The 27318-nt window shown below is 40.6% G+C and overlaps 2 protein-coding genes and 1 pseudogene across 2 annotated transcripts in view; 2 read left to right on the forward strand and 1 right to left on the reverse strand.

Moving 5' to 3' along the window:
- Positions 1 to 27318, reverse strand: part of LOC146450249 (uncharacterized) — an 85385-nt gene that overhangs the window by 21967 nt on the left and 36100 nt on the right. The window lies entirely within an intron of this gene.
- On the forward strand, positions 4774 to 11585 carry LOC146450250 (uncharacterized). Its single transcript, XM_085100584.1, has 2 exons — positions 4774 to 5074; positions 5182 to 11585. Exon 2 carries the CDS (start codon positions 5397 to 5399, stop codon positions 11583 to 11585), a length of 6189 nt encoding a protein of 2062 aa, XP_084956710.1. The 5' UTR covers positions 4774 to 5074; positions 5182 to 5396.
- LOC146450251 (uncharacterized) lies at positions 13553 to 17250 on the forward strand (annotated as a pseudogene).

Genomic DNA, 27318 nt, shown 5'->3' on the forward strand with positions numbered 1-27318 from the left:
GGTTTGGTTCCTAAATTTGGATAACAGAGAAGTCGTAGAAAGGAAATTATAATAAACGCAAAATATATGATTGAAAGCAGAAATAAAGCTTACCAGTAGTTTCGCTACAAAGTCGTTTCGCTACACTGCAGTTCAGGCGATTCGCTAATATTTGAACTCAATTTGCCTCTTATGCTAACACTGTGAAACGTAGAAACAGCTAAGATAATTTTTCACTCGTCTGGATAACGAAATAAACAATTAAATGATTCTTCGACTTCAGAGGTATTCGTTGACGTTTGGCTTTCCCTGGACAAGTCCATCGGTAAATTTTCCATGGTATCAAGAAAATGAGTGTTCTAATATGACATTAGGTCTATAATCACTATAATAATTTTAACTGGCAAACACTTCGACTCGACAAGGTTTGTTTAGATTTTTCAAAGGATGCGCTTCTCAGCGCGAGATCGACTTGCGGATAAAGTGTGATATGCAAATCAGCTAAGAAATGGTATCTAATGCGCATGTGCACCAGGTGACTGTGTCCCTTTAACACCTTAACTCTATTTAGACCAGTTGGGATTCTTTTTGTGTTCTGGGGCTGGAGGGGGCTGATTGTGTCCCCTCCATAACTTTTCAAGTATAGAAGCTATGACAGTGAGACTTAGGGGATAGATAGTACATCCAAAGATTCGCCTTTGAGGTCCACATCACAATGGTAATTACGTCATCATTGCCAAATAGTGGTCATCTTGGATTTCTAGACTTGCACAAAGCTTCAGGAAAGTGCCAAAATTGAAAGAAAAGTGACCAAAACCAATAAAGGGACATTAATAGGAGCTAAAAACATAAAATTTATGGGAAGAAAAGTGATTTTTCTTCATTTTAAAAAGGGATTTTCTTTTTCCTGAAAAAAAAAATGCCCATCAAAAAATTGGTTGCCATGGTAACATCAAAGTGAATCAACACTAATCGACCACATCAAATTTCTTCCAGATAAATGTCTGAAAAGTTTCAGGGCATTTGTTGGAATGTTAAAAAAGTTGTTCAGGTTCAAAGTTGCCACGGGCACAATTGCCCCAACTCCACCCTCCTGGTCTAGAAAGGGTTAACAAAGATGTCATTACAATAGTGGTATTCACACTAGAAGATGAGAAACCCATCCAGACGGATAGCCTGATTTCGTCTTAGTGTGGATTTCTGATTCCTAACAGTTTTCACGAAATATTTGAAAAACATGCCCCCCACAGGTCAATAATGTATTTGTTTCAAATTTGACTAACAATTTACTCCAATTACTTTTTACATGTAAATAAACACTTATCTGTTTGTCTGTTTTTCTTCATTGAGCAATTAGACACAAAGGAACTACTTTGTAAAGCTATGTTATATTACATTAACCTTAAGCTTATATTTCCTTGCATTTTCTTTAATATTTTCAGCAAATGTTTACAAATCAGGGCAGAAGGTTTAAACACTTTCTCAACTAAGTATTCAATTAAGCCATTCAAGTACCAAGTGAAATTTGTTTCTGTCCACAAGCTAACCAATCAATGCCTTTGATTGTTTATTTGTATGTATCAGGACCTGGACAAGCGATGAAAATCAATGATCGGAAACCCAATAGATCAGTTGATGCTTTTTTTGTTAATTGGCATTGATTGGTATTGGCCAATCAATGACCAATTGATAATCAAACTGGTAGCAAACATAACAATGCAATGAAAAACCCTCAAGAAATAAATTCTTATTTTAATCAATACATTCTAGGGATTGTAAATGGTTTGAACCCAGGAGTCATGTCATAAGTACGCAAATTATGATCATCCGGGTGAGTGTAGTCCTGAGAAGGACTGTTTCAGTGTGACTTTGACAGACGTTTCAACAACCTGAGCGGAAGTCATCTTCAGAGTCAAGTGAATTGTGGAACGTCAGTAGGTGGTATATACGTCTCTGGTTGTTAACCTGATTGGTCAACGAAGTCCAGATGTTATTGGTCGTTTGTCAGTAAGCCATGATGTTATTGGCTGTGAAGACTGTAAAAAGTGATTGGTGCATTTCGATCTGTCTTTTGTTAGTCAAAACGTCCGTGGGTCTATTGTTAGTAAAATGTCTATTGTTTGTCTGTTTCGTTGTTGTTGTCAATAAGTCGTTTGTATGGTGCAGGTAGTTGTGGGCAACGGTTGAGTGGCGTTTGTTCTAAGTTAGTAAACCAGCTTTCCAGAGTGAGTCGTTGATAGTAATTTGTACTGTAGGTAATGCACTTTGCAGAGTCACAGTCGATTCTGTTGTTCGTTTGTAAATGGTGCTTAGCAATGTGATTGTTGATATCACCATTTCTAGTTGCTCGTTTGTGTTCAGTCAGTCGTACGTTTAAATTTCTGCTGGTCTCACTAATATAAGTGGCTTGGCAGTTGCAGCATTTGATCTTGTAAACTGCTCCCTGTCTGCGGTTCGGTTCATCTTAGGAAATACATAATTATGTTCTCATTCTAGGAAATACATAATTATGTTGTGGTTCAATTTTTTTTGTGGCTACTGCCTTCTGGGAAGGTCAGTAGCAACTATGTTATGGTGTTGTGCGTAAGTCCGTAAATCGGAAGCTTTAGGAATTGCAGAATTTACCCGAAGTTGGGTCGAGTTCACCACGACAGGTTGACGAGATCTCAGTCGGCTTCTTGTATTCAATTCAAAATGGCTCCCGTATCTTTCATGCGTGGATTTTCAAGGTGGCAATTTGTGGTTCTTGGAAGGAAAACACAGGTTTTCAATACTGTAAATCAAAAGAAAAACTTCTCAGGAACACTCGGCTGCTTAAAAAAAGAAGAAATTTCTGTTCGAGATTTTGTATCAAGGCGAAACATGTGCGATCGTAAACAAGATCTGCAAATCATCACGTGAGCTGTAGACGTTCTCGAAAATGTTTGCTGCTCCTGGGAATCCAAAAAAAAAAATACAGGTTTGAATGTGAATTTCACCATGCTTCATGTTAAATCGAGCGATTTGCCATATTTCCAAAAGCTTTGGTGAAATTTTCGAAAAACGTACTCAGTTTACAGTCAACCCAGGTCACGCGTGAACATTATTTCCAAGAATGAAATGAACATTCGAATTTCTCTTTGTAATTTCCGACGTGTGAATGGAATGTTGGACGTTTCTCTGGAAATTGTTCCGAAAAAGACGCATTAACTGAAAAAAAGATTCAAAATACTTGGGAAACAACTGTTATTCTTGAAATATTCAATTTTGCAATGTAAAGAAAAATTTCATAGCTTTGTACCATCAATAAGCTAGGGAAATTTATACGGGAACTCTGAAATCTCGTTGGCGATTTTCAAAACTGACATGTAAATTTCAAAACTCCGTTCAAATTTCAAAAATATCGTTCACGCGTGACCTGGGTTGACTGTAAAAGAGTCGAGAAATTGTGCTTTGGTGACTCGCAGTTTGCTTGGATCGGTCGCCTTTATTCAAGGCGAAACTTGAACGAATTTGCTTTTCAAGCGCGAACACAGGTCTGTCTGAATAAATTTTTCAATTAAGAAAGCTTATTATCTGTTTATCTGTGTGTGTCTTGATTCACGGAATTTCTTCACCATGCAATCTTATGTAAACCATGGTATTACTGTCCCCTGTGTTATAAAGTGTAAACAAACCGAAATCCTCCAGGTGACAACACGATCAAATTAAGCTGCACAATTTTAATTTGGCGCTGACTGGAGCTGCTAATTCACCACTCTGAACGTTATACAATATTGCTTTTTTACTAAAATATTCTACAAAAATAAAGCAGTAGCCACATGCAGTCATAGACTGCCTTTTATTTATTTTTTTTTTTGGTTTAAAAATTTTCAGACCAGTAAGATTTTATTTCTCTTTGTCTTGGATTATAGTAATGAATATGGCAAAAAGGGAAATAAAAATTAAACCAGTTTGAAATTTTTTAAACCAAAATAAATTTTTAAGCACAACACATCGTAATAAACAACCAAAAATAGAAAAATCTTCCAATCATGACTGAATCATGAGACAACTTCAGGATTCACACATGAAAAAACTTATTATAAATAAATGCATAATATGCTACATGGATCCTATATCACACAGTTTACATGAGGGCCCAGGAGGGGCAGAAATATTTTAATCAGTATGGGTTGGAAAAATTTAACTGATTTCAATAAATTACTGGTAATATCATCCTTATATTTGTCTCTCCGGCTAATTATAATGACCATCAGAATAGAATTTTATTAACATGGGATGGTTTATTTCAGAAGAGCAATACTTATTTAACAACTAGCTTATATTATAAAAAAAATTGGAACTGATCTCAGATTAAATGGAGTCGTACTCTTGTTAATACAATGGTTGATAATCTGTACAGCATGATCGAGTTTCACGGTCAAGCGCATGCGCCAGCAGACCGGCTCAAAAATAAATTGTACGGGTCGACACTACATTCGATGCGAGCTTATGGTGGAACAATCTGTCGAAATCGCGCCCGAATTTGGATCATCCGCTTTTCGTTCTTCACTTTTTATAATCTTTGTTTCCTGTTGTAAATATAAGTTCGATTTTTGTAAGGTTAAAAGTGTTTTAGCATCCGAAAATGACATTTTTGTCGATGGATCGGCAAGGAGACGTCGCGGCCGACCGGCGAAGGGACGTTCTGTGGACTCTCTGGAAGCACAGAAGTTAAAGCGGACAGAGTGGAGTGGATGTAGAAATCCACTGTGGTTAACAAGATACGTCCACCAATCGTGGAAAATTGGTAACGAGATAAGTCTGTTTGTCACGTTCCTGACAAGAACAATGCACTTTAGAAACACTCAGGGACTATTTGTCCTCTTATGTTTGTAGCTTTGTTTTATTGATTGCATGATTACCGAATATCCGTTTTTTGGCTAGCCGCACAAAGCTTTTTTCATTATTATTTCCTTTACGTCAAAGACATGTATTAAGATCCTTTTTATGTAAGCACGTTTCTCAGTTGCGAGGAGTTTTCAAACTGTAAGGAGTTCACGGAGCTATTTCTAACGGAGTCTTTAAGAGAACGTGGAGTAACTTGTTCTCAGCCCCGGAGTCAAGATCAGACGTAAGTTACGCTTGTAAAATTCCATGTATTCTTTCCTTTCGTTTTTTACGGCGTTGAATTCGTAGTTTTTCCGTTTCTTTAGACTTAGACAATTGTATTCTTTTTAGTTTTCACCGCAAGTGTTGTAAATAGACGGCTCAGCCTGATCCTAATAAACGCATTAGTCTTGCTGCCCTTGCCGTGTACTTCACTGTGGTTGACCTGGCGAACTCCAGTACACAACACCCCGTGTCTGCGGTACTGGGAACGCGACAGTGAAAAGTCTGACCAAGAACAGATTGAGGTAAGCCGTAACTGAGTAGAGCTTAAATCAGCGCCGAAAATGAGTGGCCAGGAAGCCGATACACCAAACAAAGGAGAAGTCTCGTCAGATCAAGAAGTAGTCGGTCGAGATCCCGATAGAAGAGTTAGAACATTGTCTAGAAAGGCGTTAGAAAATGAAATCGATCAGAAACATCGGGAAGCAAATGTCGTGCACAAGATGCTCAAAGACGTCATACGATCCACTGAGGGGATAAACGAAGGATCGGATCTGGACGAAGTCTTGCGTGACCTTGAGGGATTCTCTGGGGAATTAAACATAAAATTGCAAGAAATAAGAAGCCTTTACGCGCAAGATAAACACAACTACTTTGGGGACGTAGAAGTTCGTCTTGTGGAAGAGAGCCTAACTCTCGACCGAGCATTAAAGTTAATACAAGAAATAAAAAGTAGACAATCCGACAAATTGTTGGAGACAAGCTCGCGTTTATCTCGTCACTCGCGCCGTAGCAAATCCTCTGCAAGCTCGTCCAGAGCGAGTAGCGCCAGAATGAAAGCGCTCGCCGAAGCGGCAGCGGCACGAGAAAGCGCGGACTATGAGAAAATGGTCGCCGAAAAAGAGCACAAGCGCAAACAACGCGAAGCAGAAATTGAGCGCACACGTCAACAAGAACGCGCGGAACACGCAAAGGAGCTAGCAATTATCGCCGCGGAGAAAAAAGTCGCAATAGCACTTGCGAAGCTCAAAGCGATCGAGCAAGCTATAAATGAGGAGGAAAATGAAGAAAACGCGAAAATAGAAATCGAGGGGATTCCAAAGGCTAAAAGCGACGAAAGAACATCCACGTGGGTTCATTCTTTCTCACCGCCGGAAATTCCTCCGCCTAAACGTAACTCAACAGAACAAAGCACTCTTCTGGCGAGAGGCCCCGAGAGACAAGAGAACACACCTCTCAAGGGAATTTCCGGAACCCCACGCACGAAATTGCGCTCGACCCCAAACCAGCGGGAAGACAATGGCGAAAATTCGCGGCACGTGCTTCCGCAGTCATTTATCGCATCAACACCAATTAACATAACCGGGAGTCAGCTAATTGAATCGTTGACATCTGCAAATCAACAAATAGTTTCGGGATTGGCGAGACAAAATCTTCCGAAATGTCATCCAGACACCTTCAGCGGAGATCCCACGCTTTTCCATCCGTGGAAAGCGGCCTTCAAAGCAATGATCAGCGATGTTAACGTTTACCCCGTTCAGGAAATAAATTATTTGCGTAGTTTCACCAGCGGAGAGGCTCAAAAACTGGTTGACAATTACCGGAAGCGAAAACAGCATGACCCCGGCACGCTATTGCACGACCTATGGGGGGAGTTGGAGAGGCGTTTCGGCAGCGCGGCCGTAATCACTAAAGAATTGTTGGAGCGTTTGAACAAAACCGCCGCTTTCAGCGAAAACGAAAATGCTAAGTTACAAGAATTTGCCGATCTTTGCGCCGATGTGGACAGTCAATTGACCTACTTACCAGGTCTCGCGTGCCTTAACTTTCCAAATACCATACAACCGATTGCTGAGAAGTTGCCTCTTTCTTTACGCGGAAAATGGGAGAAAGAAATCGCTAGGTACTCGGAGAAAAATGGAGATGAGTACCCCGGCTTTCGTGTCTTTTCCAAAGTAGTCCTAAGGCATTCGAGGATTAAAAACAATCCAAACATTCTCGCAGGCGCCACGCACACTCCTAATGGCTCATCAACCTCACCCAATCGGAGAGTTCAGAGTAAGAGAACACTTAAAACGAACACAGGGCCAGCTAGCATCAAACTGGAGTCAGCCCCACCCAAAATCGAGGAGACAAAACGATGTCCCTTTCACGAACGAGGTGGTCATAGCTTAGAAGAGTGTAAGGCTTTCGGTGCTAAGCCCCTGGAAGAGAAAACTGACTGGATCCTTAAGGCCGGACTTTGCTATCGCTGCCTATCCGAAGGTCACAGGGCCAGCGACTGTAGGAAGAAAATACAGTGCAGCATATGCAAAGATGATCGCCACATCGCGCTTCTTCACAAGGAAAGGCCGAGGAGATTTGCCGCAAGCACGGAAATCGTTGACACCAAGTGTACACTCGCTTGTAAACCTATCGAGGGTGGCGTATCATGTAGCAAATTGCTATTGGTCGACGTGAAGAACAAGGAGAAACCACATACTCTCCACCGAATTTACGCTATCGTTGACGAACAAAGTAACTCGTCCTTGATCAGCAGCGAACCCGCCGATGAGCTAGGAGCGGTCGGTCCGGAGGAAAAGTACCTTCTCACCACATGCAGCGGCGAGAAGGAAATCAAATACGGACGGCGAGTCGCAGGTGTAATCATACAAGCCCTTAATGGAGTAACGTCGGATCTACCCACCCTGATCGAGTGTGACAGCATCCCTCACGATAAGCGCGAAATTCCTACACCGGAGATGGCGAGGAGATTCCCTCACCTTCACGAGATTGCAGGCGAAATCCCACCCCTGGATCCAAACGCAGACATCCATCTGCTTCTCGGGAGAGACGCCCCAGAGCTGCTCAAGGTTTGGGAGTTCAAAAATGGACCCAAAGGAGCCCCCTGGGCACAAAAGCTTTCGCTCGGTTGGACGATAATCGGACAGATGTGCCTAGACATCGTCGGAGGCCCAGCACACGTGCTCGCTTGCCGCACCAGTCTCCTCTCGGCCAACAACGGAGAGCCTTGGAAGAAACACATGGAGCCAGAGCATTACGAGTTGATACCGTGCCCCAACCAGTTTAGAATCAAGGAGAGCTTCTCAGAACGGAGAGAGGATCCGGAGAACGATATCTTCCGCACCACACGAGAAGATAACGACGTCAGCCTTTCCTGCGAAGATCGAAAGTTCATCGAAATAATGGAGACCGGTATAAACAAGAACGACAGCGGTAACTGGGAGATGCCACTTCCCTTTCGTCATAAAGATATCAAGATGCCTAACAACCGAAGTCAGGCAGTCAACCGCTTAAATGGTCTTATCAGGACGCTAAGAAAGAAACCACAAATGGAGAAAGACTACCTGGAGTTCATGCAGAAGATCTTAGACAAGGGTCACGCATCCCCAGCCCAACCAGCCAACTCCCAGTCTGGCCGAGTATGGTATTTACCGCACTTCGGTGTTTACCACCCCAAGAAGCCGACTCAAATACGAGTGGTATTCGACTCATCTGCCGAATTTGGAGGTGTATCACTCAATAAGGAGCTTCTTCCCGGCCCGGACTTGATGAACAGTCTTTTGGGAGTCCTTATTCGCTTCAGAAAGGAAACAACGGCCGTAATGTGCGACATCGAACAGATGTTCCACTCCTTCCACGTGGACCCCAGCCACAGAAACTTCTTACGCTTTCTCTGGTTCGAAGACAACACTCCTGGGAAGCCTATAACGGAGTATCGCATGAACGTGCACCTTTTTGGTAACGGTCCCAGCCCAGCCGTAGCCACGTTTGGCCTTAGAAGAACGGCATCTGACGGCGAGGAGAAATTTGGTAAAGAAGCCGCTCAGTTCGTCCACCGTAACTTCTATGTAGACGACGGCCTAGCCTCGCTACCCACAGGTGAACAGGCCATCGCACTCATCAAAACGACCCAAGCAATGCTAGCCACAGCAAACTTACGACTTCACAAGATCGTGTCAAACTCAGTTGAAGTAATGGAGGCCTTCGCAACAGAAGACAGGGGGAAAGGAGTGCGCGACCTGGATTTGCACCGTGACAGCTTGCCGGCACAGCGCTCGCTCGGAGTCTCCTGGGATCTTGAGAAAGATAACTTTACCTTCCAAGTTTCTCCACCTGACAAGCCATTCACACGGAGAGGAGTGCTCTCGATCGTCAACTCTGTGTACGACCCCCTAGGCCTTGCTGCACCAGTGCTGTTGGAGGGGAGGTTACTACTACAACAGTTAGTAGCCATGGGGAAGAAAACGACCGAAAACAGACCGTTAGGATGGGACGATCCTTTACCAGACGCACTTCTAACTCAATGGCAAAGATGGCGAACCTCACTTAACAAATTGGAGAAGGTATCAGTTCCCCGCTGCTATCGCCCAGTGGACTTTGGTACTGTTGTTCGGAGAGAAATTCACGCGTTCTCAGACGCAAGCGAGAACGCAATCGGAGCCGCCATTTATCTGCGTCAAGTTGACAGCAAGGGAAACGTTTGCACAGCGCTACTGTTAGGCCAGTCTAAAGTAGCCCCCTTACAGACAACAAGTATTCCCCGCCTAGAACTGTGTGCTGCTGTTCTGGCTGCGCAAGCCGTAGCGAAGATTATCAAAGAAATTGACATGGAGATCGATGGTATCACCTTCTATACGGATTCGAAAGTTGTCCTTGGTTACATTCAAAACGAGAGTCGGAGATTCTACGTTTACGTCGCAAACCGCGTGCAGCTAATTCGCAAGGTCTCCAGCCCCAACCAATGGAGGTACGTGGATACAAACGAGAACCCTGCAGACCTTGCCACACGTCGTCTGAGTGCAGAAAGTCTCGCGGCTTCAGACTGGTTCACTGGACCGCGCTTCTTACAAGACGAAACAGCAGCAACAAACGGAGAACAAGAGGAGATTCCAATAAGCGAAGACGACCCAGAAGTTAGGAAAGAAGTTTCGGCTTTCAGCACACAGACAAACAAACGCCATGGTTTGGGAGCTGATAGGTTCTCACGTTTTTCAAGCCTTTCCTCGCTGCAGCGCGCAATTGCAAATCTTATTGTTCTGGTCAAGGAGTTTAAACGGAGAAAATTCAAGACTCGAGAAACAAGGGAGCGGAAGCCAGTGGCAACAAAGACTGCACCGCGGCTGCGCAACCCCACATTAAAGGAGCTTCAGCAAGCCATGACAGTCATAATTCAGACCGTCCAGGAAGAAGCCTTCGGAGAGGAGCTCAAGTTGTATCGTGGTGAACATCTCAGCGGGGATGAAAGCCGCCGCGAGCGAATTAGTGAGAAGAAAAGTGAAATGAAGAAGTCAGCCCTATATCGATTGGATCCGTTCGTTGACGACAATGGTATACTTCGCATAGGTGGCCGCTTGCGACGTGCAAGGCTGGAGTACAAGGAGAAACATCCCGTGTTATTACCTAAGGGTTACCACGTCTCAAAGCTAATAGTACGCCATTATCACGGTCAAGTCCATCATCAAGGACGACAAATTACACATGGCGCCATCCGACAAGCTGGTTATTGGTTAGTGGATGGAAATCACGAGGTAGCAAAGGAGCTCAGTCTATGTGTTCTTTGCAAGAAGCTACGTGGACCTCGCCTAGAGCAGCGAATGGCTGATCTACCGGCCGACAGGGTAGAGGCTACCCCACCCTTCACTAACGTCGGCTTTGACGTTTTCGGACCCTGGCTGATTCAGACTCGAAAGACGAGAGGAGGAACCACCGGTTCTAAGCGTTGGGGTCTAGTCTTCACCTGTCTCAGCAGCAGGGCCGTCCACATTGAGGTCTTAGAGTCTATGGACACAAGTTCCTTCATCTGTGCGCTTAGACGCTTCTTCGCGCTTCGAGGCCCCGCATCGCTACTCAGGTGCGATCGAGGTACCAATTTCATAGGAGGGAAGTCAGAACTAGATGAAGCAATGAAGGAGATGGACCAACGCAGATTGGAGCGATACGTCAAAGAACAAGGTTGCGAATGGCGTTTCAACCCACCATACGCTTCGCATTTCGGCGGTGCATGGGAGCGGCAGATAGGGACCATACGCCGCGTGTTAGACGCCATGTTCTTGGAGCTTGGGGGATCGCAACTCACGCACGAACTTCTAGTAACACTAATGGCAGAAGTAACAGCGATCGTTAACGCACGCCCCATAACCACCGTCCTGTCTGATACGGAGGAGCCTGAACCCCTCTCACCTTCCATGCTTCTGACTATGAAAACACGACCTCTCGGTCCCCCGCCTGGAGAATTCCTACCTGTAGACCTATACTCACGGCGTCGTTGGAGACGAGTCCAATACCTGGCAGACCAGTTCTGGTTGCGATGGAGGCGGGAGTATATGCAGACACTACAAAGCAGAAGCAAGTGGAATAGTTCAAAGCGAAATCTCAACGCTGGTGATATAGTCCTTGTCAAAGAAGACGGCGCCCACCGAAACAACTGGCCTCTGGGACTGATATCCGAAGCTATCAAGAGCGAGGATGGTGCAGTAAGGAAGTTGTACTGTGGAGAGAGGGCAAGAAGAAGACGTTCTTACGCCCAATAAAGGAGCTTGTTCTGTTGGTACCTGTTCAAGCCGATGGAATGCAACCTACTGAACACCGAAGTAAAGTTTAATGGAGCAAGGATTGATCATCCTTGGGCGAGGAGTGTCACGTTCCTGACAAGAACAATGCACTTTAGAAACACTCAGGGACTATTTGTCCTCTTATGTTTGTAGCTTTGTTTTATTGATTGCATGATTACCGAATATCCGTTTTTTGGCTAGCCGCACAAAGCTTTTTTCATTATTATTTCCTTTACGTCAAAGACATGTATTAAGATCCTTTTTATGTAAGCACGTTTCTCAGTTGCGAGGAGTTTTCAAACTGTAAGGAGTTCACGGAGCTATTTCTAACGGAGTCTTTAAGAGAACGTGGAGTAACTTGTTCTCAGCCCCGGAGTCAAGATCAGACGTAAGTTACGCTTGTAAAATTCCATGTATTCTTTCCTTTCGTTTTTTACGGCGTTGAATTCGTAGTTTTTCCGTTTCTTTAGACTTAGACAATTGTATTCTTTTTAGTTTTCACCGCAAGTGTTGTAAATAGACGGCTCAGCCTGATCCTAATAAACGCATTAGTCTTGCTGCCCTTGCCGTGTACTTCACTGTGGTTGACCTGGCGAACTCCAGTACACAACACCCCGTGTCTGCGGTACTGGGAACGCGACACTGTTTAAAATAGACAACGATTTCGCGGCACATCTGCTTCACTGGAAATGGCAAAGGTCACCAACTGGCTTTGGATGAACTCGCGAGCATTTTCTAGATTTCAATCGTACTGTTTGTTCATATGGAAGTCAACTGTCAAAAACGGAGAATTCGACGGACAAACAACATCAAACATCAGTGTTTTGCTTTGGATGGAAAAAATTGTACAACACTGAGACGCGAAGCGAATAAATATGAGATCAAATGTGCGAGTTAGTTGTAGTCGTCTATTAGCGGGCTCGAATAGCGGGCAGTAGAAAAAAATCCAAAAGATTTGCGGCAAACTACAAAATCTATTGTAAGGTATTCATTTATCTATAAAATTATGGTCATTGCGAATGGCAAACGCAGTTTTGATTTGCCACCATGGCAGAGTTTTCTCAAATGCATTCCAACATCTCGGAAGGACGCTCAGTGTGCTTCTTGAAGCTTGCGGATTTCTCGTTCTTCGCCTTCTCGCTGGTCTAATAAAATCAGGCTATCGAGCGTACACACTATAGTAAGTTTATCACTGAATGCTGATGAAATACTGGATTTAAGTACGTAAGTTTGAGGGAGCTTCTCGGCTTTTCGAACCGCGCGTAATAAAAAAAGGTCGATGCCGCGAGATATCGACATTGTACTAAAATAAAACCGTATATGTTCGCATAAGTTCTGGCATTTCTTGAATGTTATGGGACATTCACGAAGCGGCGCTGCAAAAATCCCCATGTGTTTTACATGGACAGCCTTTTTGTTTCTTTCTAAAACGTGACCGAAACACTGGCCGGTCAGTTTTATTTTTATGCTAGCAAGTTATAAGACTTGCCCGCCGTATCCCGCCGGTGTTGTGTACTCGCTTCTAATTGGCGCAAAAACAATTGGCTTGACAGCGCTTACGTTATCGCTCGCTTATGCGCCGAACCGTGAAACTCTCCCTTTAACTGATTCTATACAAATACTGATAATCATGGTTATATTTGGCTGTCTGGCTTATATTCTTTCACATACTTTATAGTGGATGGCTTATTTAGGCAGAGCAATATAAAAAATTGGTACTCATCTCAGACAAAGTGGAGTTGTCTTCTTGTTTATGCAATAGTTGAGACTATGAAGAGCATAATGGCTATATTTGGTTGTCTAGATTATGTTCATAAACGTATACTTAATAGTGTGTGGCTTATTTAGGCAGAGCAATATTTAGCTTAATAACAAATATTAGTTTATGAAAATTAGATGTGCCGGTAATTTCAAATTAAAAGGACTTGTATTGTTATAATACCTTAATGGATACTCTTTCCTCACGAGGAATTTTTACATCTGTTTGTGATGAACCAATGATGTAAGCTTCTCCACCAGACTTGACAAAATTTGAAAATCTTTAAAAAACGATAGAACAGCAATTCTTATATAAAAGTTGTGAGCAAGTTAAACAGCGATCTTCAATCACCCCAATATTCCTCAAATATCAAGGACACTTTAACCCTTTGAATGCCAAGTGCAGTGTTACCCTCAGCAATCAGCACTAAACCGTTGATCAGCAAATTGCACTTTCCCAGAAACGAGCGAGACAACCATGGTGGAAATCAGAGAATGACTGAAATTAAAAAAAACAGTAGAGAGAGTAGGACATATAATTATATACATCTTTGGCATTCAAAGGGTAAATCATTATTCAATATTTAAGTGTCTATATGGTCTGTGGGGTTTTTGGGGTTTTGGTAACTTTATAATGTGTAAATAAGTGTCTGAATTTTTTTTTTAACATTCTGGCCAGTTTTCGCCCTGAGCCACGCCCCTCATGGCTGGCCGGGTAATCGATCCAAAATGAGCCTTGGAACGAATCAAGTCATGACGTCATTTCAGGAGGTGAAGATTTCCCGCCAAGAAATCTTCTCTCTCATTTCCACGGGCCGGCAACATTTGCTGGGAGAGAAAATGCCCGATAGATGTGTTGTGGCTGGTTGTTCGAATGAAAATGATCCAGAGAGGAATATTTCTCTCCACAAATTCCGTGTCTCGGTGATGATCGCAGTGAAGCGAAGGCGCGGAGAAAAAAATGTGTTGATTTTGTGAAGTTGAAGCGAGCAAAGTGGGAGCCAACTGCGTATTCTCGAGTATGCTCAGTCCACTTCAGCAATACATAGGATTTCAAGGCACAGTTTTCCATTCCTTGTGTCAAGAGACGGCGAGAATTGATAAAGGATAGTATTGGACCAATTCCTGTGCCGAGATTCAACAGGAATTCGTGGGAAGAGGAAGATTTATCATACAGAAGTCGTCGAAAGGTTTGTGACGACGTGATGTTTGTGTCATGTGTTGTGTGAATGCTTATACGGGAGCGATGTCAAATAGTTCACATTTTAAGATTGATTCCCTGGATTTGCTCTGTAAATTTTTAGATTATAAAGGAAGCCCTTACGTGCCTGTAATCAAGCTGGACCTTCAGGGAATTCTTCGCCGAAAAATGAGGACGAGCTGGGATCTTGCGAGGACTCAGCGGCCGACATGGAAGATCAAGAGGCGTGCTCTTCAAGCTCGAATCTAGAATCTCCTGCCGAACCGCCGGTGAGCTACAAATATTTTACCTCATTTTTTCTACCTGTATGTATCAAATAAATATTTCTGTACTTGTAATGAAACCGGGTATAAGCTTTTATTTATCAGTTTTGGATTTTGGAAAGACTTTGCAGCATCTTGCGATCGTGACTGCGCTCTTTCGATGAATACGAACAATGTTTTTGCAGACAATCAGTAGTGCTTTATATTATAAATAAGCATGACAGTTTAGATGATCCCCTCTTCAACAAATGTGGCCATGGCGCTAACATCCAGCAAAGAAAGTGGTTTCTACCAAGTATGATCTTTTATTCATGCATCAATTGTGATGAATAAATATAATCTAAAATTGTTCAAGTCCAGTTTTGTCATAATATACAACCAAAGCTTACCATGTGACTGATTTTCATGAGTGCTCAATACCATGATACCAGTGAGAAGCAATTACCGGTATATTATCTTCTATTCATTAAAGTCATCTCTTGCTAAGGTATACCTGTCAGGCAACGTTTAGTGAATGGTTCAATATTGCTAATTAAGACAACTGCAGCTCATAGAGATGTACCTTTTCTATCCTCTGTAGTCTACCAGAAGGTTGTGGCAGCATTGACTGACAGCAGACTGGTAAAAGGCATCATGCAGGCCTCAACAATAGCCCAGACAAGCTGCCTTGAAGGATTCCATTCGGTACTAACCCATTTTCGTCTAAAGATGATTTCATTCTCATATGTGGGAATGCTTTGCAGGTTTGTGTAATAATGGATATTCCGAGTGCCTGTAATTTTTAGGAGGTTGAGCATGATAGTGAGAATTATAAAGACTGAGGTTTACGTTATCCGGGGAAGCCAAAGGAACTGATAATTTCACCATCATGCAAAAGCTTTTATTATCCAATACCCACCCCATGGAAGGTCATTGAAAATTCCTAGGAGCGGGGGAGGGGGGGGGGGGGGCGCTTAAAAATTAAATAATGAATGAAATAAAATGAAAACCATCTGTGGGGGGAGTATGGATATTTTCTGGAACTGCACAATTATTGTATCTTTACCCTTACTTTTGCTGGCAACAGTAAAGCACATTTGAGTATTAATGTTACCCGAAAAAATAGTTTGAATACTGAAGCCAACATAGATAAATGTATAATTGAAGGGGTGCATGGGAAGAAGCCCTAAGTGGTCTCTTTGTTTTTTCCCATGTAAATTACAATGTGAGACCAGGGAACCTCAACTTCAGTCATTTCAACTGCCAACTAGCAAAGAACATAACAGGCAATATTTCTACAATTATCAGGACCAACAGAAACCAGAACATAAACTAATTCTCCTCTGGATTTTCACTCTAGGCATATTCTTGCTGCCATACACTTTAATTACAACCTGGTTAGAGAAACAAAAACAAAGGCTGATGGATCTAGTCAGGTGAAGATGATGTATCCAAAATTCAAGAATGGAGAAGCTACTGTGCATGATATCAGGATATCCTCCAAATATGGTAACTAAATTGTCTCTTCACTTTACTGTTAAGACTGGTTTGGATTATGTTATGCACAAAAATGCAAAGTACTGTACCATGCGAGAAAAGGTCTCAAGCCTTCACCTTTTCACTATAATGATCAAGGCAATTATGCTTCAGGGTAAAGAAATGTAACAAACCTTACCCCTCTCCCACCCCACCCTCAAAGAAGGAAGAAAAGGTCATTTGACTTAATACCTTCATTTAGAGTATGTTGAGGAAATATACCCCACCTTCCTGGAATCTGTCAAGACTGGTACTTCGCTAAGTGATGCTGCTAGAGAGTTGAGAGAGATGACCCCCCCCCCCCCCCCCTTCTTATGAACTCAATGCTAGAAAAGGAAACTCCTGAAATTGCATTGGATAGGAGAAAGAAAAGAAAAGAGATGGTAGTAAAAAACGTTCCTCCAACAACACCATGTGAGTAAAGCTATATTTAGAATGATCCATTTTATTCATGCACATGTATTTTTCCCCAGCAACACAAGGTCAGGTGGAAAGCACAATCTACTTCACATTGGTAAATAAAGTGGTATATGCTACTGTTCAGATGTAATTGAAACAAATTTGACAAATAAATTTAAAGTTCAAGAGTATGAATAAATACATGACTTTTGAATAGATACATGTTTTTCCAATTTTTTTTATTTTTTTTTTCCCAGTGGCCACAGTTTTGGAACAAGAATCTGCCAGTGCAACTAAATCCAAGAAGAAAAAGAGGAAGGGAGCAGAACCTAGCATTTTAACTACTTCTAAGAAAAAGAGGGGGGCAGAACCCAGCAGTGCAGCTACCTCTAAAAGAAACAGAGGGGCAGAGTCCACACCGAGAACTTGTCGTACATGCAAAAGGCCTACGAAGGGCCACAAGAATGCTGAATGTCCCAAGAAACAAGACAAAAACAATTCAAATTAACTTTTCTGACAGGGTCACAAGCCTATCTGTGAACAAACATTCTTTTTTTTTCTTCCCCTTGAAGAGGGACAGTAACCACTTGTAGCAGATACAGATGGGGGTGGTAATTTTTGCTCAGACCAAATGCTCACAGCAAATTTTCCCTCCCCCACCCTGTTGTGCCAGGTTGTTCCTTCTTTGGAACAAAGTTCCTGTTTGTTTACCTCTGACTTTATGGCCTTGCTTTATTGTGGTAAAGCAGTTAGCAAGATATCTGTTGCAGTTCAATGTTATCCTTGGGTCAGTTTTTATTTTCCTTTTTTGGATGATATTGTTTGTCAGTAAGTCAGTAAAACAAAGGGAAATGAAAACTGAACAAAGCATAAAATGGAACCGCAACATATATGCTGTATAGCAGGGTTCTCAGTTGATCACATAACACCTGTAAGTGTTACAGCTGGAAAAGGACCTTGATTAGTATGCCCATAGGACGCAAGCTATGGCCATGTACGTCGATGTTACGGCTGAAAATAGCACAGCAACTGCTGTTCAAAACTCTATTGAGAACCCTGCTGACTATGTATCAATATGAGCCCATTCATTTGTAAATATGTCATAAAACACTAAACAACAATGAGAAAAGCAGCTGTAGCAATTTATTGTGTGAATGTTTTACTAATATTACAACTGCAGTAATAAATGAGGTACAAAAGCATTCCGTGCCAGTAAGCCAAAACTAACCATTAGTCATCCTCCTCAGGGAGCACCTTCAGCACTCAATTCCTTTCTTATCATGTGATAAGCGCAAGCAGATAATGGAATACGCCGGGGCCCCAAGTATCCATGTACCAACTGGGTGAACTCCCTGTATGATGCGACACGTAAGAACCTAATTTGAAATGAAATAAATTGGAATAATTAGTGCATTAGCTTTCAACCATTAGTCTGAGTTGTAATATGTATTACTTGACATGTCCTGTGCCCTAAACAAAAACAAAACCATTCAATGAAATTTTTCACCCAAAAAATTAACAAAGTTCATTTTACAGTGTATGTGCAGGGCTTGCCAGTGTACCCTTCATGAACTACTGCTTATATTGTATCTACAAGTCCCTTTTTAAATAAATTTTTTTAGTAAACAAAAAAATATATATATATATATATATATATATATGTATATATATATATAAAAAAATGGGGAAAGTTTTTGGCAGAGTCATTCATGTGCATATTTAAATCATGTATCCAAACAGGTCGTTAAAGTGTTACAAAATAAATTTTATTTTGGGTGAGTAAAATGTCAAATCAACCTACGTTTCTCAGCCTGATAGGGCCATTGTTTCTTGATTGGAAAAGCTAAATAAGTAATTTTTAGCACCTTACATGAATCAGTGGATAAAAAATTTCGTACCTATCGCGCCTTGTTCGATCTACATTTTATATTTGTAGAATGTTTCAACAAAAGCTGAAATTTCCAACTGCACCAACGTTGATTTTTATCTGAAAAAGCTGGAAAAAGGTATCTGCGCCTGTCTGCTGGTACCTTCTGCCATCGTGTGTCTTATATTTGGCTGCTGCAGATTGCAAGGACCACCGGGTTAAACACAATGGCCCGCAGCCAGGGTGAAGCGTAACACAGCCAGGCGGTGAGCCCAATTCTCATAGAACGAAGTCGCTGCTAAGCGACTGCACGCAGCCTTCAATTTTGTGGAAACATTGACATTCCATCGCATTCTGCAATAAGTCCACACAACAATTTCTGCATTTGCACCTGAAAAATATTAACAACCAAATAGTCAGTTTTGGCGTGATTGCATTTTTGAGGAGATAGGACAGATGCAAAAGTAGTATTCATGTGCAAGAGAATTTAATACACATTTGCAATGCAAGAAGAGTACAAGATGGCGACCGACTAACCAGATGTTACGTTCTACGACTCTTTCCAGTCGGTTTTGCAACTCCTGTTGTCTCTTCTCAATCAGTTTCCTTTCGTGAGAGTACTCTTCCATCCATTGATCATCGGCCAGCGGCTCCTCGGAGTACGGCCCTTCCTCCAATGCAAATCGCTTTTGACTTTGTTTGAGTTGGGGTCTACTTCCTCCGGTTCTTCGAACTCAATCTCTTCCCTGTACGTCTCTGTCAAAACACTGCTGTCGCCGCTTTCAGACAGAAAGTCCTCGTCACTTGTATAATCCATGAATAATGGACAAGATTCTTTCTTAGAAAGAAAGCTCGTTGGTCCAGACTGAGACGGTAATTTACAAAGAATACAAATGCAAATAGGCACTTGGTCAAGGTCTACTCGTAAACACGAGAGCTTCGCTTTGGACGCTTACTGAAGTGATGTCATTGAACACCAATCCCCCAAGTCCACGGCCAGCCAAGAGGGGCGTGGCTCAAGCAAGACTTTTAAACCATGATTTCAGGGCGAAAACAGGCCAGAATGTCAAAAAAAAAAAGTTCAGGCACTTATTTACACATTATAAAGTTACCAAAACAAGTAAAACCCCCACAGACCATATAGACACTTTAATTTCAATATTACATGTAAATGATATTCATTGTGACTGTGCAAAACTTAAAAATAATAGACTGAAGTAAAATCCCACAGCCTTATTGATTGCTATACTGTGAAAAACACAAAGTTCTTTGCCAGTCACTTGCAAACAAATGTTAAATAACATCCATATTTTTTCAGCTGTATTTCAACCTTTTATCAAAGGATCTTTGTTAACATGTTCAGCCTTTTTAGCAAACATTAGCATACCCTGTATTTAAATAACAAAACAGTAAACTACAGCTGAAAATAAATGTGCTCAATCTATATTAAAAGAGCTCTGCATAGTCAGTACTCACTGAAAATTTGAGTATGATTATGTTAAATAGTTTTTGAGAAATGAACTTTAAAAATAATTATCAAGATTTTACAAAGAAAGTACAATGTTTAGCTGGTTGGTAGCTCCTGCCAGCCAGCCTTATACAGTTTGTATTCTATGTTAATACAAAAAGCTAATTAATATTTTCTCCAAGAGTTAATTCAACATACTACATTGATGTTCACCTTGATTAACAAGTGTAACATGCTACAGATAACTTTTAGTTTATGGTATCCATTTATCACGTACATGTACTGTCTTATATTTGCTAATTAGGTAAAATGTAAACAGTGGCATTGGCAAGGATTATCTGATAGCTTTCTTACTATTGTTTCCCTTAAGTTCCCTCCCACCCCTCTGCACCCTCCCCCATACACCCATTCCAATACCTGTTCATGCTCTTACGTACAGTACCAGTCGGCGTCATCCCTAATGTACCAGTTTCCTCATCTCCACTGTCACTGCTGACTGTCTCATCATCATCCCAATCGTCATCCGATCCATCTGCTGTATCTACTGAGCCTTGGTTAGCCAACGGTGCAGTTGGTAATGGGCGAAAGTTAAATCCCACAGGCTTATTGATTGCTATACTGTGAAAAACACAAAGTTCTTTGCCAGTCACTTGCAAACAAATGTTAAATAACATCCATATTTTTTCAGCTGTATTTCAACCTTTTATCAAAGGATCTTTGTTAACATGTTCAGCCTTTTTAGAAAACATTAGCATACCCTGTATTTAAATAACAAAACAGTAAACTACAGCTGAAAATAAATGTACTCAATCTATATTAAAAGAGCTCTACATAGTCAGTACTCACTGAAAATTTGAGTATGATTATGTTAAATAGTTTTTGAGAAATGAACTTTAAAAATAATTATCAAGATTTTACAAAGAAAGTACAATGTTTAGCTGGTTGGTAGCTCCTGCCAGCCAGCCTTATACAGTTTGTATTCTATGTTAATACAAAAAGCTAATTAATATTTTCTCCAAGAGTTAATTCAACATACTACATTGATGTTCACCTTGATTAACAAGTGTAACATGCTATAGATAACTTTTAGTTTATGGTATCTATTTATCACGTACATGTACTGTCTTATATTTGCTAATTAGGTAAAATGTAAACAGTGGCATTGGCAAGGATTATCTGATAGCTTTCTTACTATTGTTTCCCTTAAGTTCCCTCCCACCCCTCTGCACCCTCCCCCATACACCCATTCCAATACCTGTTCATGCTCTTACGTACAGTACCAGTCCTCGTGATCCCTAATGTACCAGTTTCCTCATCTCCACTGTCACTGCTGACTGTCTCATCATCATCCCAATTGTCATCTGATCCATCTGCTGTATCTACTGAGCCTTGGTTAGGCAACGGTGCAGTTGGTAATGGGTGGAAATCATTTGACGGAGGGGGTGCATATGGCTGTAAAATGAAAACAAAATATAAAACAGTTAACAAGGGTGAACAGTGTTTGGCTTCTCAGCATAAACCGACTCCTATTATTCAAGATTGCACTAGAATTTTGTAAATGCTGGTTTTCATTGATAGAAAAATAGAGTACCTAGAGAAATCTCCTTGGACCAACAAAACATGCAATCTATGTGCATGTCATCAGCAAATTCCAGAATTCAAACCAAGGCTGGCTACAAGTGCTCTTGCACTTTCTATAATTATTATAGAAAGTGCAAGAGCACTCTCAATACACCATCTTTGCTTCCCAACACTTATACAATAATTATGTTAAGTGTTGGGAATTATATTATTTCAGTTCATATACAATAATATTATTATATTAGCAAAAGACTAATACCAGCCTCATACATGCCTTTTTTTAAAAGCTGAAGGCCATTCAAGGCTGTGTCCCAATGTTTGCTGGGTTTTTTAAAATAATGTTTGTTCACATTTTGTTAACTAATTATATGACTTGTTTACCCCTGAAAATTTTTTTACATTTGCATGCCAACATGCAAATGTAACTTTAAAATTTTGGCTTCAGTTATACTAAATGTACAAGCTAAGCAGTAAATTGCACAAAATTTATAAAAACTTGCGCCAGTGAAGACAAGAAACTTATCAAAAGTTTCATGAAACAAATGACGTATGAGTTTCTTTCTTCTCAAAAAACAAGCCAGTAAAGGGAAACGTTCTGGTTACTGTATACGGCTTAGGAGAGACTTCAAATGACTACAATCATAATTTATCGCAGATTTTAAAAAGGAGAAGATCTCAAAGAAATTGTGGTCTTCAAATTTCACCTCAACGTATGCCTCAGGAAAAAGCCCCCTCGATCCGTCAGGGCTAATCCCTTCCCACCAGCCATCACCAACATCCTGCAAAGAAACAGGCACGAAAGAATTAGAAAAAAGTGACGATATTAAAATAAGAGAAAGACATTCGCAATGTACGTACCGTGCGACTCACGGTCAAGATGTCGTCCGTGTAAACTACAAGTTCCCCGGTCGGTCTATCACCTTCAAAATCATACAGCATTCGAACCTTCGGAAGAATCACACAACAACGAAAAATTAAATAAAAATCAACATGTCTTAAAACAAAACAAATACAAGAGGCAATCAGACTTGCCTTACAGCCAGGCGATACGGCCATATCTTGAACTTTGAAATGAATATATCCAGCACTACTCCATTTCCGCAGATGCTATTTTTAGTTGTGATGTCACGTGAACAAACTTGCACTAATCTCAGCAGGTTGCCAAAGCTACAGTTACTTTAAAGCAAAATTAAAGTATTTTCTTTGAAATAAATTAACTGAAGCTTTTCCCCAAAACTTCCCGCGTTTCGAGTTGCGAAAGAGTAGAGAAGTTAAGCACCACGTTTACGGCAAACGGCAAACGTGAGATTCGCGTTTATGTTTTCTTGAAAATATGAGTACGGACATGAAAATAGTACAAGATAATTCTGGCCTTTAATTCTAACGCAAAAACACTCAATTTTTCTGAGAAACTGAAAACAGCGAGCGGCAAATGAAGGATAAACATGGTCACGTGGTCATTTCTGCCGTTTGCCGTTTGCCGTAAACGTGGTGCTTAGTAATCCCACAGGTCACCAAAGCGTATGTGACACAGCTTACCATGCAAGCGTGATTTAAGAGTTTGTATGGAGTTAAAATTAAATTGAAATTTAGACAACAATTTTCCTTAAAAAACCCACAAAAAATATACTAAAGTCTGAAAAAGCTTACCCGGTGTGTTTTGCTGTATTTTCAATGCTCTTAAGTGCTTCCAAACGCTGTTTTAAGCAGTTTATCTCTCAGCACGTGCATCACTGTATTATGTTAATGGAAAGGTAGGAAACTACAAGTCGAATTTCAATGAAATTTGGCGCGTCATTTAAGGAGAGCACTTCCAAAACCTCGCTAAAATTGACCTGAAACTTAAGCTCTCGCTTACCTGCCTCACCATATGGCAAGAAGGATGATGTGCGGTCCCTCCTGGGTAGCTCATTTACGGAGGAGTTCATTTATTGAGACACAGGCCTTCGTTGAAAACAAATTTCATTTCAAATCGGGTGCCATTTTTGTCGCCGACGGAGCCGTGTCCCTGGAATGTCAATCTCGTACCCAGAGTCCTCAGGCTTTTTGGTCAGCGGGGCGGCGCCAGGAGAGACTCTGGGATAATGGAAAAATATCATTTTTTTGATTGGTCGTCTACATAACAATGGAAGACCGACAGGAAGTCCGTTGGTCATTTGCGGAAGTTAACCAAACCGGAAACCCCCTCTACCAACTTTCCTTGTTTTGGAGGGAGATTTAAAATGTCAAACTCGGAGTTTTGTCATTTTTATGTGTGTGTCACGGTTATTTTATTTTATTTTTTTCACACCAAAAATTAGAAACACTCCAATTCAAAGACAGGTTTTGAATTACAGTATGTGAAACAATTTCTAGCCGGCAAAACATCAGCCGTTTTATCGTAGGAAGTTTGCCACTACTGTCATACGACGGTAAATCACGGCAAAATGCAAACCGCTTAAACTGATTACTGTCGCTGTTGTGAAAAATTATTTTCGGAAAATATCATTATATCAGTCAGTTTGGGAGAAAAAGCGGCAGGAGAACGAATTGGTGAAGCCGTTCGCAAGTGTGGAAACATCAAACGTAATAGAGAGGACATTGGTGTCGTTAACGTTCTGAATAATTCGAACATGTTATTTACTAGTGAAGGTTATCATTGAAAAATAGAGAAGTTCTTTAACAACTATAAATTTTGTTGTGGATAAAAATTTGGAGATGACTGATCTGTTGTGGAGTGGAGTCCATCTCAGGTTGCCGTTTCGATTAATTCCCTTTCGGTTTTGCCACAAGGGAAACGCTGAAGACATCTCCACGATGATCAAACGCCGCACACGAGAGCAAAAGTTTCACTTTTTTCAGTCACGGCCCATGGCCGGTTTGCCAAAGAAAAAAATTCAGAAAAAATTCCCCCTTTCAGGCGGAGGTAATGGTGTGTTGAACATTTTTCTTAAATTTTGAGAGATTTTGTTTTGGGAAATTTTGTCAGATTCTTTTGTCACTGTGCCATATTCCATGCAAAATAAGAACAATTAATTATTTGTCCTAAAAAGTGTATAAGGCCGTGGTTTTAGGTTACCTTCAGATGAAAGTTTAATCTCAAATGTAATAGTACATACAGATTTGAAGTTTACTTTTACAGTTTACAGTATAGGGGCAGTTGAGAATAAAGACTTTTGCCTGTTACTTACAACCATCTTCTCTGCAAGAAAGTCAACACACTGTGACCGTGAAGAGCCACCCAACTTGACCAGTCAAAAAACACGTGTAGATAAATACTGAAGCCTAAAGCTGGACTTCGAAATGCAGAAGTACCTTAAAATCTTTACATTTATTTATTTCCCACACGTACACAGACAAACAAATAAAAGAAAAAAAAAAAACTCAAGTAGTGGAGAGGATCAGGCTCAATAAAAGATACCATGAGGCTTATGAATATTAAGCCTCCTCAATCTTAAAAATATACAAAAGTTATTACATAATATATTACTTGGAGTTTTTTTTATAACTAAACAAATAATGTACACTGAGTTTAAAATAAAGATGGCAAAAATTTGAAGGTAATGATAGTTTAATTGTACTCTGTTAATGTACTGTACATTAATATGTAAGTAAAAACAATCTAACTTATATTATTTTTCCCTTCATCTGACAAAACATACAAATACTCCATTGAAGAAGTATGAGACAAGGAAACTGTGGGTTCCCTTGTAGACAAGTGTGCAATCATGCCTAAAGTACCAGTTGTTGAAAAAAAAAAATAGATGAGCGGTGGTGTGACTTTCTGTGCTATATGTTATGAAGAAGAACACCAAGTCTTCCCTTGAAGGGTTCAATTGAGACGCTATTATATTGAGGAGATACAAGAGAAGGCCCCTGCTCGATTTCATTCCACTGCAAGTGTACCCGTTGTACATAAACATGGAAGCCAAGTACCCCAAGTTTGTGTGGCATATGACCTGCAGATAATGCTTGCACAGCCTTGTGCAGAAAGTGGCCACTTTCATCATAATTATATCCTTATCAAACACTCCACTTGTAATTGGCAAATTTACTGACATAATTATTTTGGCAGTGGATTGATTTTACTGAATAATTTGGTGAAAACAACCCCGTCTATCATTTCTTCATGTAATTATTATTGCTAGTAAATATTGGAAAGAAATTTGTGGTAGCCAGCAGGTTTAAGCATAAAAATTATACTTCTCAGTGAATCCTACCGTTTATTGTTATTTTGCACTGATAATCAAACAAAAGAAAAACTTTCAGACACTACAATACTAGCTTGCAAAAAAACTGCATTCAATATTTATTTAAGAGTGACAAGTCTATAAAATATATATGTTGAACACTCCAAGGATTCCAATGGGTCCTTTACTCCCTTCCCCTTCCCTGTTAAGGGGTAACTAATAAAATTATGTGTAACCATTATCTCATCAAGTATGTAGAATTTTTAAGTATAATTTGTTAACAAAACTGGTAATTATAGAGTGATTATAGATGAAACATGAAGTTTTACAGTCAATGCTTGTTAGACCCTCCCCCCCCCCACCCCCCCAAAAAGAATTGCTATTCAATCTATCTTATGGGTTAAAGAAACGTCACTAGCCTTATTGTTTATTCTGCTAACCAGCTAAAAAGAAATTTGAAACATCTTTTTAGATATAGTTTTGTAACTGATGGTATGACAAATTTAAATGATTTTGAATTATTATTTTGAATGTGTATTTCTATTGTTCAAGACCTTTGATCAATGCAGCTGATAAGGCTTGGTCCAGTCCCACAAACATTATATGCAATATGCTGGATGACTTACATTGTGGTCTAATAGACAATCAGAGCCCAGGAAGGGCTTGAAATAAGAGTCACGTTTGGCAATTTTCAGTTTTAGTTCTTAGCTAACATTATTGTCAAGGGACCACAAATTCCCACAAGCGCTGGATAATTTACACAGTTCAGCAAAGGTCTCACAACACTGTACCAATCATTCAAGATATTGGGGAGTTTGACAATAGTAATCATCTGTCGTCAAAGCAAGAGCTGCAAGATCAGAGAAGAGATTATATTATACAATTCAGCAGAGTGTTGGTTGAGTATAATACTTCCCTTGCCTGAAGTCAATTAAACGTGTGATACCAAATCACATCACCATCCAGTACTCAAAAGAAATGGCAAATCCTTCAGAAATTATCAATTTACCAGTAATGTGCCCTAATCAATCAGAATACATTAGGTAATGTGTATCAGTATCTGAGCTATCTGACTCAGCTCTTAGTTAAAGTGTGCACTCCACAACCAGATGAAGTCAGGCCCCACCAAAATTATTTCAATTTATAATATAAACACAATTTCCCCAATCTTTCTACCCCTTCCCTGTGCTTCCTTCACTGCACCCGAAATTACAAGAGAACTCACATAAGGTAGTTTTAAATTATTTTACCTTGATTACATGTATACAAGAACAGACTAAGGAGATTATACGCACGGTATAGAAATTTACTGACTAAATGAAATATTATAGTCAGGTTATCAACAGTCTCTCAACAATCACATTATAACTAATTTACTGATGAGAGGTGGCATGATTACCACTCTCCATACAGTTCTCATATAATTACTCTGTGGTAAGGCAGAATAGTTAACAAATTAAACCTCAACACAACTCACTATCCTTATTTTCA

The sequence above is a fragment of the Pavona decussata genome, unplaced genomic scaffold (genome assembly GCF_977016875.1).
Source record: "Pavona decussata unplaced genomic scaffold, jaPavDecu1.1 SCAFFOLD_470, whole genome shotgun sequence".
In the NCBI taxonomy this organism is placed as follows: domain Eukaryota; kingdom Metazoa; phylum Cnidaria; class Anthozoa; order Scleractinia; family Agariciidae; genus Pavona; species Pavona decussata.

Bases quoted from the DNA above. Each gene is read 5' to 3' on its own strand.
- LOC146450250 (XM_085100584.1), top strand. From the start codon at position 5,397: ATGAGTGGCCAGGAAGCCGATACACCAAACAAAGGAGAAGTCTCGTCA.